A 16,711-nucleotide genomic window follows, 5' to 3' on the forward strand; every position below is an offset into this window, starting at 1 on the left:
TGGGGCCACCCAAAAGGTAAATGGGCACCGCCTAAAGCTTTATCTTGGCAAAGACGATTCGGACGTACAAGTTCTGCGCCTGCAGACAAGTACAGAATGGGAGGCCGATCAGTAAGTTGTCTTCTCCACCCTAACTTTTTACACTTATACTTCATGATTTGTGATGCAATGTTGGAACTTATTGCATATTTTTAGTGTGAGGAGGAGGGGTAGACAAACTTACAAAAATTGTATAAAATTTTTAAATTTTTATTGCGTCGTGTCTAGTTTAGTTTTGCGTTTTTCGGGTTTTATTTATGTTTTGCATGTTAGGACCTAAAACCGTGAACCTCCTTCGAATCTAAACTTCGTTATTTGTACTTGAGGGCTGAGAACCAAATCTAATATTGCATGACAACTAGTTTAGGTGTAGGACACAATCCTTGTATCTGTAAGAGCATGAGATAAAGTTTGCATTTAGACCATACTTTTGAAGAAATGCTAAAATCATTACTTAGGTCGATAACTTAAGAATTGAAGGCATGTGATGTTGGACTTGAGTTTGGGGAAAACTAGTAAACACAAAATTGAAACCCAAAGAATTATGAGTTGAATTTGAGCCTAAGAGCGAACATCAAAAAGCTCTTTTTCTTGACATTTTTGTGTGAATGCTTTGACTTGTGAAAAGATTACAGATTTTGCACCTAATACTGTGTTGAACCTACATGCAATGATTTGAGATGATAAACGATGAATCAGCCTCATTAGAATTAACCCTTTTCTTTACCTTATTTTATCTTTTTCATCCACTCTAGGAAGCTCCTTTGAGCCTATATTTTTGTAGTTTATAGATTTTTCTTTCATTCTAACCTATTTTTGCAAGCCACAACTTGGTTTGCTACCTAACCCAAAGTTTTTGCAAAGCTCACATCGAGTCTTTGTCATTTCTAGTGCTTTATCTTTGTTTATGGCATCAAAGTAGCAAGCCAAAAGGCTAAGAAGTGAATGAGCATTACTATCCAAAAGGAAAAGAAAAACAGAAAAAGAAAAGAAAAGAAAAGAGGCGAAAAAAAAGGGGAGAACTTCGTTCCCCAATTCTTAAAATCAAAACGTCTCAAAGAAAAAAAAAAGAGAAAAAGAAAAAAATTATGAATAAAAAAAAAAGCTCAGTCACTTCATAATTGCTAAAGCCATTTGAACTTTGTTTTTCTAGCGCTAGAACTATTAACCCTTGTTGTACCTTTAACCCTCTAACCACATTACAACCCAAATTCAAGGCTGTTTTTGATATCATCGGAGTCATATAGCATTGTAGAGGAACTCGGATGAATGTGCAAAATCAACGTAATCCTAAGCAAGAACATAAGCCGAGAGTAAACACTTTAGCCACCAAAATTGTGTGAGTTGAGTGAACTACCTATGGTGAGGTGTTTTACTTAGCAATCCCCTCAAGCTCGTTTAATTGAACATGTGTCCTTTTGCTTAAAACTATGACCTATGATAATTGAAATGCGGCTTTTGAATATCGTGTCTCTACTTTGTATTTCCGAATGCATGTAATTATAGATGCTCGAAATTGTGTCAAGCACCTAGTCAAACCGGGAGGTTTTCTAGCTTGCTTGTGATTTCGGGTTTAGTTTTTTTAGTTTACCTGGGGACAAGTAAAGTTTTAAGTGCGAGGAGGTTTGATAGGGGTCAAAACCCCTATCTTTGGGTACGGTTTTAGGACGGGTTTTAGCATTATTTAATTAATAAGCGAGCATTTCTCGCATTTAAATGCTTTTGTGTGAGTTAGTTAGGAATTGGAAACGTTTTATTTATTTTTCGTTGTTTAGGCTCGTTTTATGACCAATTTAGGCAATTACGGCCAAAATAGCATGCATAGTATAATTCCGTTATCTTTTGAAGCTAATTGGTCCGTCAAAAGTCGCACCAAACGAAGCGTTTGCTCAAAATAAGCGATTGGCGGGTCAATTTAGCCTTTGGACTAATGTTATCTGGAGTTTCTATACATGCGCAGGTATAAGTTCGGACGAAAAAGGCATCGACGGCAGTCGGCAAGCACGTGGGGGCATACCGGGCAAAAATGTCCGACGAGCGGACCTCCGTAGGCCATGCCTGCTCGCCGAGCAGGCCCCCGGAGGCCTACTCGTCGAGCAGGCCATGCCTGCTCGCCGAGCAGGCCACCAGATGCCTGCTCGGGCGAGCAGGCCGCCAGAGGCCTGCTCGCCGAGCAGGGCGCTGCTCGTCGCGAGTAGCGCTGCTCGCCGAGCAGCTCGCCCTGCTCGGCGAGCAGACCTGCGGGAATTGGTCAAAAAGACCAATTCCACCCCCACGACGCCACGACGGACCCCACGACTTCCTACCTGCATAAGGACACGAAAATAGGTCAAAAAGAGGGCCGAGCCACGCCTATAAATAGAGTTTTTCCAATGTAAATTAGTATCTTTCATTTTTGTAAATTATCTTAGCTTTCCCCTTGTAATTCCTCTCCATCTCCTCCATCTTCTTCAAACCTCCATTGAAGCTCCTTCAAAGCTTTTCTCGAGGAATTATCAAGGTTCGTCCTTAAGATTAGGTCGCCGGCTGCAGAGTAAACAGGTTCCCTGAAAGGGATTTTTGTATCTCCTTTTATCTTTCCTTGTTTGTACTCTTTGATACATTTGCCGAACTTAACTTATTGTATCTTGTGACATTTATCTTCGCCTTTAATAATAATTTAGCTCTTGTTTTGTTCTATGATTATTTGTCTAATCTCTGTCTTACGCTTTATTCAATTGGTTTAACTCATTCAAAAGCCCTAAAATCTAGTAGGCACATATTGCGAGCTGAATCTGGCCTAGTCAGAGCCTAGGAGATTGACGACCTCTTAGTTGATTAAGCGCCAATTTACTGAGCCTTAGACCTAGTTTCGGCCTTAGGGAATCACGCGCTAGGAACTTCAGGAGGGTAAGTAGGGTTAATCGCCTTGAATACAAGTGACTCAGATTAGGTTTTTATTCAATAGACCTAATAATCTATCTTTATTATTATCGTTCATACCATGTTCCTTCGGATAATTGCATCAGTGAAAGATCAATTAGGAGTAGTTTAACTTAATTAGGGGTAGAGTAACTTAATTAGGCATAGAATAACTTAGTTAGAATCAGATAACTTAGCTAGGATTAGTATAATTCAACCTAGGAGTAGATTAACTTAAACAAACAAACTCAAAACCCCCTAAGCCTAGATAATACCTGAAATCGAGTAGCTCGATACTTGCAGAAATAAATCCTGTGGACGATAACCTGGACTTAACCAGGAATTTATTACTTGATAACGAGGGGGTACACTTATCCCTTAGTGAGGCTTCTTCACGGAATCCGCATCACACCCCAGTGCTGAGCATGCCAACACACGTTTGTGGTGTGACCTTTCTTCCCACAGAAGTCACACTGGACGTTCCGCTGGGGATTCCATCTCTGATGAGTACCTTGGTACTGAGTTCTCAGAGGAATGTTTATTTTATTTGGAACCTTTAATTGGTTCTGGATAGTTGTGACGTCCTTTCTCAGTTTCTTCGAAACTGATTGAACTTCAGAGACAAACTCATGTATGATCTTCATGTTATCATGCAAAGATGAGTTGTCCTGAAGAAGGTATCTGAGGTCACTCAGCTTAACCTCTTCAACCTCATCACAGCGCCTGCTGAGTGCTCTAATTTTCTTATTACACTTTTTGACAAGTGTATAGAGATCACTCAGGGCATTACCCATTTCGTTTCTTGAGCAGAGAAAGTGATATTACCTCATTTGATTGCTCCTCATCGTCAGATTCAACGGAGGGGTCAGCATGCTCAGAGACGCATGGCTCAGCAAGTTCGTCAGTCATGAAGCATATCTTTGCTGACTCGGTGGCCTCAGCTTCTGTTGATGAAGATTCATCACTGTCGCTCCATGTAGCCACCATTGCCTTTTTGTCGTTCTTCTTATCTTTCCTCAGCGTGGGGCAGCTTGACTTTATATGGCCAGTTTGATGACATTCAAAGCATGTAATGGGCTTTGAGTTGTCTTTCTTGTATTTGCTGTCACTGGAGTCCGTCTTATACTTATCAAACTTTCTGTAAGGCTTCTTAGAATATTTGTCATTCTTCCTGAAGAGCCTTTTCATCTTCCTTGTGAACATCGCCATCTCCTCATCATCAGTTGAGCTCCCGTCAGTGGAGTCAGCTTTCATGACAAGAGACTTCTGCTTCTTGTCTTCAGATTTTTCCTTCACCTCGAAGTTTTTCATAGATATCTCATGGGTCAGCAACGAGCCGATGAGTTCGTCATATTTGTAGGTGGTTAAATCCTGAGCTTCCTCAACAGCGGTCTTCTTTGCTTGCCAGTCTTTAGGAAGACTCATGAGTATCTTTTTGACTTGTTCTTCCTCAGTGAAGATTTTCCCAAGTCTTTTGAGCTCATTAATGATGTTGGTAAACATTGCATTCATGTCAGATATGCCCTCATCATTGTTCATCTCGAACAGCTCGTACAGTCTCATCTGCTGGTTCACCTTGGACTCCTTTACTTTATTGGTTCCTTCGTAGGTGACCTCCAGCTTCTTCCAGATCTCTTGCGCCGACTCACAACCTGAGATTTTATTATATTCTGCAGCATCGAGCGCACAGTGAAGCATATTAATTGCAGAAGTGTGATTTTGAAGCTTCTTGAGATCATCCTCTGTCCATTTGGCCTCAGCTTTTACAACTGTTAGGCCAGCCACAACTTCGACGGGTATAAATGGGCCTTGAACTATAGATAGCCATGCACTCATATTTGTAGCCTGAATGAAATTTTTCATCCTATTCTTCTTGGAAGGTATAGTTAGACCCGAAGAATAGGGGAGGCCGAGTGATGGACAACCCCTCAGGCAGTATCTGAGTTGTTTGGTTTCCTGGGAGAAACCGAGTACTGTTTTCGCCCATGGTAGGGATCAGCTCAAGGTTGTTAGACCTTTTACAGTGAGCTTTTAAGCTCTGATACCACTTGTTGGTCCCTTATAACGTTGCAAGTATAGTTCCAAGGGGGGGTTAGGAACTATTTAAACTTTTTAAACCTTAGGGCAGAATTCTTTTCTAAATAGAAAAGGATTTAACAGCGGCGCTGAGTGATCAGTAAGATACTGGCTTAGTCAACTGGTGACTAGGTCAGTTTCTTGACTTGAGTCAGGAGATAGCACTTAAAGTCTATTCCTGAGCTCAGATGTTCGATGCGCACAACTCAGCTTGACCTCTTTACTTGGTCAGTTTTTGGTTATTTAAGCAAGCAATATATATAAGAAGTTTAAGGTAAGAAATACGTTACTCAGCAGATTTATCCAGGTTCGGCTTCTTCTAAGCCTACGTCCTATCCCCGGAACAAGTTCCGAGATTTCGAATCCTCTACTGAGCTCTTTAAAGGTAGAGCCTCAAACCATTTACAATCTTAGCAACTGAGTATAACAAGAGTACCTTCCTCTATACCTCTACTCAATCCTAATCTCTCACTGAGTACTATAACCGAGTGCTCAGCCTCTCCTTTCTAATCTCTAAAAATGATAAGTGTTTGTCCTAAACAATGATTGCTAAGACACCTTAGATGATTGAATAATCACTCTAGACTTTTACACAAATATATGAAATGTAGTGTAAGATTGCTTTGCTTCTTGCTTGCAGAACTTGCGTAGAAATTTGGTCAGCGTAATGGCTTGATCAAGTTCTGTGTTGAATGAAGCTTCTGATGGCACTATTTATAGAGACGTCTTAAGGCATTGGTCATTTCGAATTTTGAAATAACCGTTGGAGGGAAACGGCTTCCTGTCGTTGTCATCCTGACTTGCTCAGAGCTCTCGGCCAATCAGATTTGTGTATCTTCTATCCTCGGTCAGCTTTCGGTCAGCTCAGCAGAATGTCTCTCCTTTTATGGTAAAGTCAACTAGACAGCATACTGTGTCGTCTGAACTTTATCCAAAGTGGAAATACTTTGTCTGGAAGTTTTCCTTAGCCAGCTGCTGTCTTGTACGCTTTGTCGAATCAACTCAGCAGCTTCGTTCCGAAGTTGTTCCCTGAAGGTCTTCTAGATCCTTCTCATGCTGAGTTGCGTTTTGCACACAGCGACATCGTTTTGATAAACGCGGGCCGAGTTGACTTGAGTTGTTTGACTTGGGCTTTGACTTTCGTGTTGGGCTTGGGCCTTTTAATCCTTATGTCTTATAAACAATTTTAACTCAACATTGAACAAACACATTAGTAGAATAAATCAAAGCATTTAAACTTAGTGTGTTTAGAATATGTTCATTAATTATACTTAAACAATTTTGTCAAATCAAAATTATGTGGAAAGGTGTTTCAACAATAGATATGTTCTCAACCACTAGGCTAATAACTTCACTGCCATTTTTTGGGCTTTTTACAAGAATATCATAACTAACTATAAAATTACAACTAAATCATATTACCAAAACATAATTCTCAATATATCACACTCTAATTAAAAAAATTCCAAACTCCAATATATCCCCAAAGAAACCTTATTTATAAATACAAACTTGGATAAAAAAAAGCAACCAGATGGACCATCATTATTACCAGACATTTAACACCTTCTTTGATGGATAATTTACCTGTATTGAGATTGATATCTTAACTAACAAAGCCAGGACATACATAATTTATTCTGAATTTTGGAAATTTCTTAGCTTGGAATGCTGCTTTTGATAGTACATAAGAAGACATGAAAGCAGGCCAACCTTTAGTTTCTGATAGACACGAACATTCTTTGAATTCTTTTAAAAACTGAATTAGAACCTTATGAAAATTCTCTTCAAAAATATTACTCTTTGGCCCATTCATTTGATACATTTTAAGGGAAAATAATAAAAATTTAACCTTAACGTTTCCAAACATTAATTTTAGCCTACATTATTAAAGGTTTGAAAAACTGTTTTGGCTGTTATTTAACTGTCACATCGAAATTTCAAAACAAAATTATCGATAAATTGTAAAGAATATTCTGAACTAAAAAACATAAATGTAAATGCTTACAATGGAGTAACCCCATTTTGAATTTCTTATATTTTATGTGGTAATTTACCAAGATGATTGCGTGTGATTTTTTTTATTGCAAAAAGCGGACTAAGAATTGTCACCGTAAGCAAAATCAAGGATTTTTAAGTTAACACATCAATTTGATCGTTGATGATCTCACAATAAAAAATTCTAAAAATTAAATTTTAAGAACTTCGGGTCAGCGGGGCCTTCAAGCATCTGAAATACGCCGGGGTTGTAAATGACATAGCGTTCCTGATAGAAAATGACAACTCCTTCAGAAAAACAAAGTTATTCAAGTTATTTTTCCCAAAGACAAAGAAAAAGAAGTCCAACCCAAAGACAAAGAAAAAGAAGTCCAAGTCCCGCTCTGACGGCCCGACGAGTCATCTACTTACATCCTCGCGGTCGGGTCCTACTCCTCAACCGGTACAGAACCCATTACGTATCATGAAACCATGTTTTCGATTTTCCAAAATTCTCATTTCCGGAGCTTTCTCTCTCTAAACATTCACTTTCTCTTCCTAACCAAACACCGCCTAAATAACTTCAAAGAATTTAAGTTGCTTATAATATCACAAATTCTTGAAACTTTTTATTTTGAAATCATCAACAGTCATTTCACAGTGTCAACCTAAACAAATTTGGTTTTTGCTAACAGCAAGAAACCTCATACCTCTTTTTACAACAAAAAAACCACAGACATCCATCTGCAAATTATTAAAACTACAGGAGTTATATTTGGAATTTATCCTAATACAAACTTGAAATATAATTCTAGCCTTACAATTAAAACCACAGACATTCATCTGCAAATTTGAACATGTCCCTTTGTGCATGAACATCAATACGTATCTAACATATTAATAGGTTGTTTCTTGATTGTGCATAAAAAAGCCACCAGATGGACCATCATTAGATAAAAGGACGTACATTACTAGACATTTAACACCTTTTTTGACGGATAATTTACTTGTATTGAGATTGATATCTGTACTAACAAAGCCAGGACATACAAAATTTATTCTGAATTTTGGAAATTTCTTAGCTTGGATTTGTGTGTAACCATTCAAAGCTGCTTTTGAGAATACATAAGACATGAAAGCAGACCAACCTTTGGTTTCTGGTGGACACGAACATTCTTTAAAGTCATTTAGAAACTGAATTAGAATCTCATCAATTTTCTTTTCAGAAAGCTTTTCAATATTACTTAATACTCCATCTGTTCTATAATATTTGTCTTTTAAGGTTAAAGCACACACGAATTAAGAAATACAATTAATATTAACTAAAAGACTTTGTTATCCTTGTATTAATTGCATCCATTAATTAATTTTTATATATTCCTAAAGTAAAAATGCAACTTAAATATGGGTATATTTGGTAAAACATCAATTAATGTACATTGATTGTATCAAAACGTCAAACATTATGAAACAAAAAAAATTCTCTAGAAAGACAAATATTATGGAACGGAGGGAGTAGCTCTTTAGCCCATTCATTTGATACATTCTGAAACAAGTTGTAAATAATACTATGAGCTAGATCAATTTGGTCTAACGTTTTAGATGACTACACTACCGAAAATTTGAAAAAGTTAGTTGATTGTTACAAAAGATCAATTATGTCTAACAGAGTTACAAAAAAAAATGTTAAAATGCTAGCAACTAAGTCTGCCAAATGTAAGTTAATCACAAAAATATTGGGTTAAATCACACCATGACGAGTGAATTTTACACATTTTCACGGTAAGATCACTAAACATCAAAACATAATAAAAAGGCCACTCAAATCTACACTTTCTAACGTTATAGCCACTAAAGTTTAACTAACACTTCAAAATGACCTTTAACAACCTCAAAATGGACATATTCAAGAATTAAAGTTGTTTAGAACGATATTTGCATTGAAACCACATTTTTTATTTTCCAAAATCATCATCATTTCTAAAGCTTTCTTTATCTAAAAGTTCACTTTCTCTCTCCTAACCAAACAACACCTAAATGACCTCAAAAAGAAAATTTGGAAGAATTAAAATTCCTTAAAATATCAATAATTCTTGGAGGTTCTTATTTTGAAGCCATCAACATTCATTTTGAGGTGTTGATTGAAGTTTAACATGTAAATTCATAGACTTGAACTATAATTTAGCCTTACAATTAAAATGTTTCACAAATGTTCCTAAAAATCAACAAAGAAACCTTATTTATACAAACGTGAACATGTCCCTTTGTCCATGAAGATCAATACATATCTAACATATTAATAGGTTATTTCTTGATTGTGCATAAAAAAGCCACCAGATGGACCGTGATTAGGTAAAAGGGCATACATTACCAGACATTTAACACATTCTTTGATGGACAATTTACATGTACTAAGATTGATATTTGTACTAACAAAGCCAGGACATACAGAATTTATTCTAAATTTTGGAAATTTCTTAGCTTGGATTTGTGTGTAACCATTCAAAGCTGCTTTTGAGAGTACATAAGAAGACATGAAAGCAGGCCAACCTTTGGTTTAACATTCTTTAAAGTCTTTTAGAAACTGAATTAGAACCTCATCAATTTTCTCTTTAGAAAGCTTTTCAGTATTACTTAATACCTCTTTAGCCCATTCATTTGATACATTATGAAACAAGTTGTAAATAATACTATGAGCTAGATCAATTTGGTCTAACGTTTTATATGACTACGTTACCGAAAATTTGAAAAAGTTAGCTTGACTGTTATTTAACTGTCATACCAAACATTCAAAACATCAATTATGTCTAACAGAGTTAAAAAAAACATGTTAAAATGCTAGCAACTAAGTCTGCCAAATATAAGTTAATCATAAAAATATTGGGTTAAATCACACCTATGACCAGTGAATTTTACACATTTTCACGGTAAGGTCACTAAACATCAAAACATAATAAAAATGCCACTCAAATCTACACTTTCTAACGTTATGGCCACTAAAGTTTAACCAACACTTCAAAATGACATTTAACAACCTCAAAATGGATATATTCAAGAATTAAAGTTGTTTAGAATGACATTTACCATGAAACCACATTTTTTATTTTTCAAAATCATCATTTCTAAAGCTTTTTTTATCTAAAAGTTCATTTTCTCTCTCCTAACCAAACAACTCCTAAATGACCTCAAAACGATAATTTGGAAGAATTAAAATTCTTTAAAATATCAACAATTCTTGGAGGTTCTTATTTTGAAACTATCAACATTCATTTTTAGGCGTTGATTGAGGTTTTGATGGACTTCAACTATAATTTAGCCTTACAATTAAAATGTTCCTACAAATCAACAAAGAAACCTTATTTATAAATACAAACTTGAACATGCCCCTTTGTCCACGAAAATCAATACATATCTAATATATTAATAGGCTGTTTCTTTATTGTGCATAAAAAAGCCACCAGATGGACCATCATTAGGTAAAAGGGCATACATCACCAGACATTTAACACCTTTTTTGACGGACAATTTACCTGTATTTAGATTGATATCTGTACTAACAAAGCTAGGACATACAGAATTTATTCTAAATTTGAAAAATTTCTTAGCTTGGATTTGTGTGTAACCATTCAAAGCTGTTTTTGATAGTACATAGGAAGACATGAAAGCAGGCCAACCTTTGGTTTCTGATAGACACGAACATTCTTTAAAGTCTTTTAAAAACTGAATTAAAAACCTTGTGAATTTTCTCTTTAGAAAGTTTTTCAGTATTACTTAATACTTCTTTAAGCCATTCATTTGATACATTCCCGAAACAAGTTATAAGAATGTTATGAGTTAGAAAGCAAAAATGTATATACTTGGACTAGAGTAACTCCAATTTCAATTTCTTATATTTTAGGGATAAGGCCAATTTTGACTAACATTTTAGGTGACGTGTAAATATGGTCCTAACGTACAAAATGGTTCTAAACATTTCCAAACAAGATCAATTTTAGCACTACTCTACCGAAAATTTGAGAAAGCCGATTTGACTGTTATTTAACTGTCACATCGAACCTTCCAAACATTAATCATGTCTAAGATATTTAATGTGTTACTAACACGGTTACAAAAAATATGTTAGAATGCTAACAATTAAATATGTCACGAATAAGTTAATCACAAAAATATTGAATATATTACACCTATGGCCACTGAAATTTACTCATTTTCACGATAAAACCACTAAACTTCAAAACGTAATATAAAAGTGACTGAAGTTTAACTAACACTTCAAAATGACTGTTAACAACCTCAAAATGGAAATGTTCAAGAATTTCAGTTGTTTAGAACGACATTTACCTTGAAACCACATTTTTTACTTTCCAAAATCATCATTTCTAAACCTTTCTATATCTAAAAGTTCACTTTCTCTTTTCTAACCAAACAACACTTAAATGACCTAAAAACGAAAATTTAGAAGAATTAAAGTTCCTTAAAATATTAAAGATTCTTGGAGGTTCTTATTTTAAGGCCATCAACATTCATTTTCAGGCGTTGATTGAAGTTTAGAGGTCATAATGTTAAAAAGTGTAAAATTAATTAACTTTTATGTTACGTTTGAAGTTTAGTGGTCATACCATGAAAATGAGTAAAGTTTTTTAATATCACATAATAGAAACCAAGTTTTCTCTTTGGAATTTTTCATAATATAAAAGTGTAAAGTTCATCCATATACAAATCGAAGAAACTATACAGGTTATATTTGGAATTTGTCCTAATATAAACATGTAAAGTTGATAGACTTGAACTATAATTTAGCCTTACAATTAAAATGTTTCACAAATGTTCCTACAAATCAACAAAGAAACCTTATTTATAAATACAAACTTGAACATGTCCCTTTGTCCACGAAAATCAATACATATCTAATATATTAATAGGTTGTTTCTTGATTGTACATAAAAAAGCCACCAGATGGACCATCATTAGGTAAAAGGGCATACATTACCAGACATTTAACACCTTCTTTGACGGATAATTTACCTGTATTGAGATTGATATCTGTACTGACAAAGCCAGGACATACAGAATTTATTCTAAATTTGGGAAATTTCTTAGCTTGGATTTGTGTGTAACCATTCAAAGCTGCTTTTGATAGTACGTAAGAAGACATGAAAGCAGGCCAACCTTTGTTTACCGGTGGACATGAACATTCTTTAAAGTCGTTTAGAAACTGAATTAGAACCTCGTCAATTTTCTCTTCAGAAAGCTTTTCGGTATTACTTAATACCTCTTTAGCCCATTCATTTGATACATTCTGATACAAGTCATAAAGAATATTATGAGCTAAAGTTCACAAATGTATATAATTTTGGATTGGATTCTCAATTTCTTATATTTTTTTTTTTTTGCAGAATTTTAGGATCCGTTTGGCTACTTGATGTTTCCTGTTTCTGTTAACTGGTTGTTGTTCCTGTTTCCTGGTTGCCTTTGGAAAAGGTTTTTCCGAAAAGCAGAGATTCCCCGCTTTTGTAAAAAGCTACTTTTCAGATGTAAAAGGCAAATAAGAAATGTCTAACCAAACACCTAAAACTCTGCCTTTTAAAGTGAAAGGCAAACAGTAGGTGAAAAGTAGGTAAACAAACACACCTTTAATCAAGGCTCGGAAAATATTTTGTTGGAGAATGAAATATTTTCCGATGTTGGGCTATAATGTCGGAAAACAGAAAGAAAAACTTCAGTGACCTTTTTGAAACTATGTCCAAACTTCAACGATCATCAATGCAATTAATTCGTTGTAATTTTGCCCGCATCATAGAAATTGTAGCTCAATTTTACCAATTCTCATGGAATTCTATCCTAATTTCTGTTAATATTTTTTTAGAACAGGGTAAAATCCAACTAGATTTCTATCATAATTATAAAATTGAGCTAATTTTTTTATAATACGAGTAAAACTGGAATGTTTTATATAATAAGAAATAAAATTTAACTTTCACAATAAATTAAGGGATAAAATTTGAACTTTATCCTTTTGAAAGAAAAAAAATGTCAAACTCAATTAAAATTTAAATTTCAAATCAAACTAAGCCTAACCTCCCAAATATTGAGGCGCTGTGAAATTTAGGGCGGATCAAGTATGAAGGTTGGGTGGATGGAGGATAGAGGATAGCACAAATCCTCCTCTCATTTCATATGAAATACACATTTAGGTTTTGTTCGGTTAGAAGAAAGTACAGATGGAAGGAAGATAAGTATAGAACTTTTGGGACATAAAAACATATTTTTTTTCCCAATCAAATACACCTTCAGTCCAAACGTATGCTATAAAAGTTCAAATTAGACATTTTACTTATAACTAACAACCAATGAGAATAAATCATTTATAGGCTCCGTTTGTGTAGACCCAGTAACACATTTTAAAAATAATATACGGGGCCCACTTATATTCAAGCAGTGCCCACAAATGACATATTCTATTAGTTCCAAATAAAATGCCTACTTACAACTATCATAGCACAGTATAATTTCTCATTCGTGCAAAAGAAAGTGGCGAAACATTCACAATCCTAGGTGAATCAGAGTAGAGGATTAAGTGCTTCAATCATCCTCTTGGCACCATTTCATATGAAACATACATTTAGGTTTTGTTCGGTTAGAAGAAAGTAGGGATGAAAGGAAGATAATTATGGATTTTTGGGAGTATTTGGACATAAAACATTTTTTTCCCAATCAAACACACCCTCGTTCCAAGCCAATACACCAAGACAGAATAAGTTCAATACGCCAAGACATAATAAGTTAAACAGGTATGCTATGAGAGTTAAAAGTAGACATCTTTATTATAACTGAAGACTAATGAGAGAATACATCATTTATAGGCTCCATTAGTATAGACACTGCAACACATTTTAAAAATAATGTGTGGGTCTCATTTATATTCAAACAGTGCCTACAAATGACGTATTTTATTACAAATGACGTATTTTATTAGTTCGAAGTAAAATGCCTATTTGAAACTATCATAGCATGGTATAATTTCTCGTTCGTGCAAAAGAGAGTGGATTAAGAGTTACCTCTAATTTGCCCATGGAGGATGAAACATTAACAATCCTAGGTGAATCAGATAACTCGAGTAGAGGATTAAGTGCTTCAATCATCCTCTTGGCACCATAATAGTTTATTTTCACACATTCTTCGGCTAACTCATATGTTTGACTCATTATTTCACTCCAATTTATTTGTCCACCTTCCTGCATCAACGAAATCAAGCATCATGTTCATGTACATAGGAAAATAAAATTCTGAAGCTTAATATATCTTTAGAAATTGTCTAAAAAAGTCAATTATCCCTGTATTTTGAAAAGGTTGAATTCACTTCCTAAATTTATTTAGAATGACCAATTTACTCATTAATCTTTTGAACAAAGATCTATTAGTCTTCTAAAATTGTTTAAAGCGTACATATTTCAACTTTCCTAAAATTTACCTTATTTCACCATGTGAATTTTAAGAGATTAATAGGTAACTTTAAATAAATTCAGGAGTAAAATTGAATATTTTAAGGGCAATTGATTTTTTTAGACAAGTACAAGTGGCTAGCAACCAACGTATTAAGCAATTTTGAATGATGAAAGCAATCGAAAAAGGTAGCAGTCGTTAGGCTGAAAAGCGGAGAAGTAAGTAGGCCAATGCCAATTGAAACCTAACTAGTTGTCCCTCTTCGATTTCGATGACAGTCTTACTTTCAGTAATCATGCTATGCTATGTATAACATAAACAATCTACAATACTCTTATTCTACTTGGGCAATCAGTAACTAATTTTGATGCTTAATTAGCCTCAAATCAAATTTTAACCTTTGTTTATTTTACATAAGTTTGATGTAAAAAGATAACTCTTGAAACATTAATAGAAACTTGTTTCAATTACTATCAGTATAAGTAGGCTTGTAATCAAGCCGAGCCGAGCTGTGACCTCCTTATAGTCAACTCGTTAGAAAATTGACAAGATCAACAGCTCAAAATCTTGTTTATGAGCTGTACGTTTGTTTGTTCACGAGCTTTTCTAGTGAACAGCTAGTTAATTTTAAGCATTAACTTTGCTCGCCAACATCTTATTAATTATATTTTCTGAAATTTGTTGAATTGTTTTCCTATAAAACTAATTTTTAACACAAAATTATATAGTTTTGCATTTTCTCTTTGTAGAAATACTATTATTAGAAAAAATAATTGAACCAATCTTGCTTACAAGCGTGTTTATGAACATTACAATCAAGTTTGTTCATGAATCTATAACCGAGTCTACTCCCGAGCTTTCGAGCTGACTTAAATCGAGCCGAATTACGAGTGGCTGGGTTCATTAACAACTCTTAAATATAAGTCTCATCAAATATGAAGAAACTTACGAGTATCCTAGTAGAAACTTACTTTGCTCGGATCAGAAGCTCTTAAAGCGTCAGCATCAATTTTAACTCCAGAAACTCCTGCATTATTTACCTGCACAGAAACACAATATTGCTTTCAAAATCTCAAAAAACGATTATTTGAAATTTGCTTCCTTCAAAAACACTGAGAATCTCATAAAACTGATTCAGAAGTAACAATTAACTTTGAAAGAGACATATCATCTGTTAAAATTTATAAAATCTACTACAAATATCATAAAAGGAGCCACTGATAGAACGAAGAACGAAATCGCATAATGAAGCAATTTTAATTAATTAAATAATCAGTTTATACACAGAAACACATCAATCAAAACCTCAGATTGAGATAACGAGTACAAAGATATCAAGCTTTCCGAAGTTAGTTGTTCAAAATCAAAGTCTGTCTATCAATCCAATTCAAATTTCTCTTTAAATCCATTAATCAAACAGGATATAGGCATTAACTTTAGATGCAAAGATTAGGTGAGGTTAAATTAACTATATCCGTACCAAGATATCAAGCTTTCCGAACTGAGATTTGATGAAATCAGCAAGCGCAGCGACACTGTCAGAATCGGCGACATCAAGTTGATGAAAAACGACATAATCGGAGAGACCGGAATCATTGAGTTTCTGAACAGCTTCAAGGCCTCTCTTCTCATCTCTGGCCGTTAAAATCACGACAATTCCTTTTGAAGCAAGCTCCTCACAAATTCCAAATCCGATCCCCTTGTTTGCTCCTGTGACCACAGCATATCTGGAACATATAGTGAGATTCTCATAAATCATAAGTAAGAAATTGCATAAAAGATAGGGAAGATTAATTTCCATACGATTGAAGAAGAATTACCTCTTGTTATCATCTGCCATTGATGATTTATAAGTAGAAGTTGAAAAGTTTCTCGATGCTTCTGTATGCTCCTTTGTAAGTTACAAAGTTGAATTGAATTGAAGTGAGGAAGATAACAAGCAGTGAAGGAAAGAGGCCGAGAGAGAGATGAGAAATGAATTTGAAAGATGAAATGCGAGGAGCACTAGAATTTGACAAAATCAATTTCAACTGCTTCATTTGAATAATATTTTAACATTACAAATATGTTATATGTTATTTATTGATGTGATGGGAGGTTGTTGGGCCTCAGATGATTGACATGGGCTTTGACATTTGGGGCTTCTAGAGCCCAAGGTTTCTCTTATTTTACTTCGATTCAAATAAAAAGGTATTGCTAAATACCGCCCCTAATTTCCGGTTCACCGCACTGTTTTGACCATTATACCCTTGCCACTTTTTTTCCCCTAAAACCT

At 34.8% G+C, this 16,711-nt stretch overlaps 1 protein-coding gene across 3 annotated transcripts; it reads right to left on the bottom strand.

Moving 5' to 3' along the window:
• Window positions 1-11,774: 11,774 nt before the first annotated feature.
• On the bottom strand, window positions 11,775-16,471 carry LOC136220809 ((+)-neomenthol dehydrogenase-like). 3 transcript variants are annotated; one of them, XM_066008619.1, is made up of 5 exons: window positions 16,257-16,471; window positions 15,917-16,146; window positions 15,408-15,476; window positions 14,052-14,228; window positions 11,775-12,292 (listed from the first exon to the last, which is right to left on the bottom strand). In XM_066008619.1, the coding sequence occupies exons 1-5, from the start codon at window positions 16,267-16,269 to the stop codon at window positions 11,909-11,911; spliced, it is 873 nt and encodes a 290-aa protein (XP_065864691.1). In that variant the 5' UTR covers window positions 16,270-16,471; the 3' UTR covers window positions 11,775-11,908. The 3 variants fall into 3 exon arrangements, with proteins under 3 accessions (XP_065864691.1, XP_065864690.1, XP_065864689.1); XM_066008618.1 differs by having other exon boundaries at window positions 15,917-16,163; XM_066008617.1 differs by lacking the exon at window positions 16,257-16,471 and having other exon boundaries at window positions 15,917-16,195.
• Window positions 16,472-16,711: the final 240 nt, after the last annotated feature.

Source organism: Euphorbia lathyris, chromosome 2 (assembly GCF_963576675.1).
Source record: "Euphorbia lathyris chromosome 2, ddEupLath1.1, whole genome shotgun sequence".
NCBI classification, from domain to species: domain Eukaryota; kingdom Viridiplantae; phylum Streptophyta; class Magnoliopsida; order Malpighiales; family Euphorbiaceae; genus Euphorbia; species Euphorbia lathyris.

What these genes read in the sequence shown, in the direction of transcription:
- LOC136220809 (XM_066008617.1), bottom strand. Translation starts at nt 16,195, where the DNA reads ATGATTTATGAGAATCTCACTATATGTTCCAGATATGCTGTGGTCACA. An exon ending in TCGGAAAGCTTGATATCTTG is followed by an intron (nt 15,477 to 15,916) that starts GTACGGATATAG and finishes GTTTCTGTGCAG; the next exon opens with GTAAATAATGCAGGAGTTTC. An exon ending in GAGCTTCTGATCCGAGCAAA is followed by an intron (nt 14,229 to 15,407) that starts GTAAGTTTCTAC and finishes TCGTTGATGCAG; the next exon opens with GAAGGTGGACAAATAAATTG.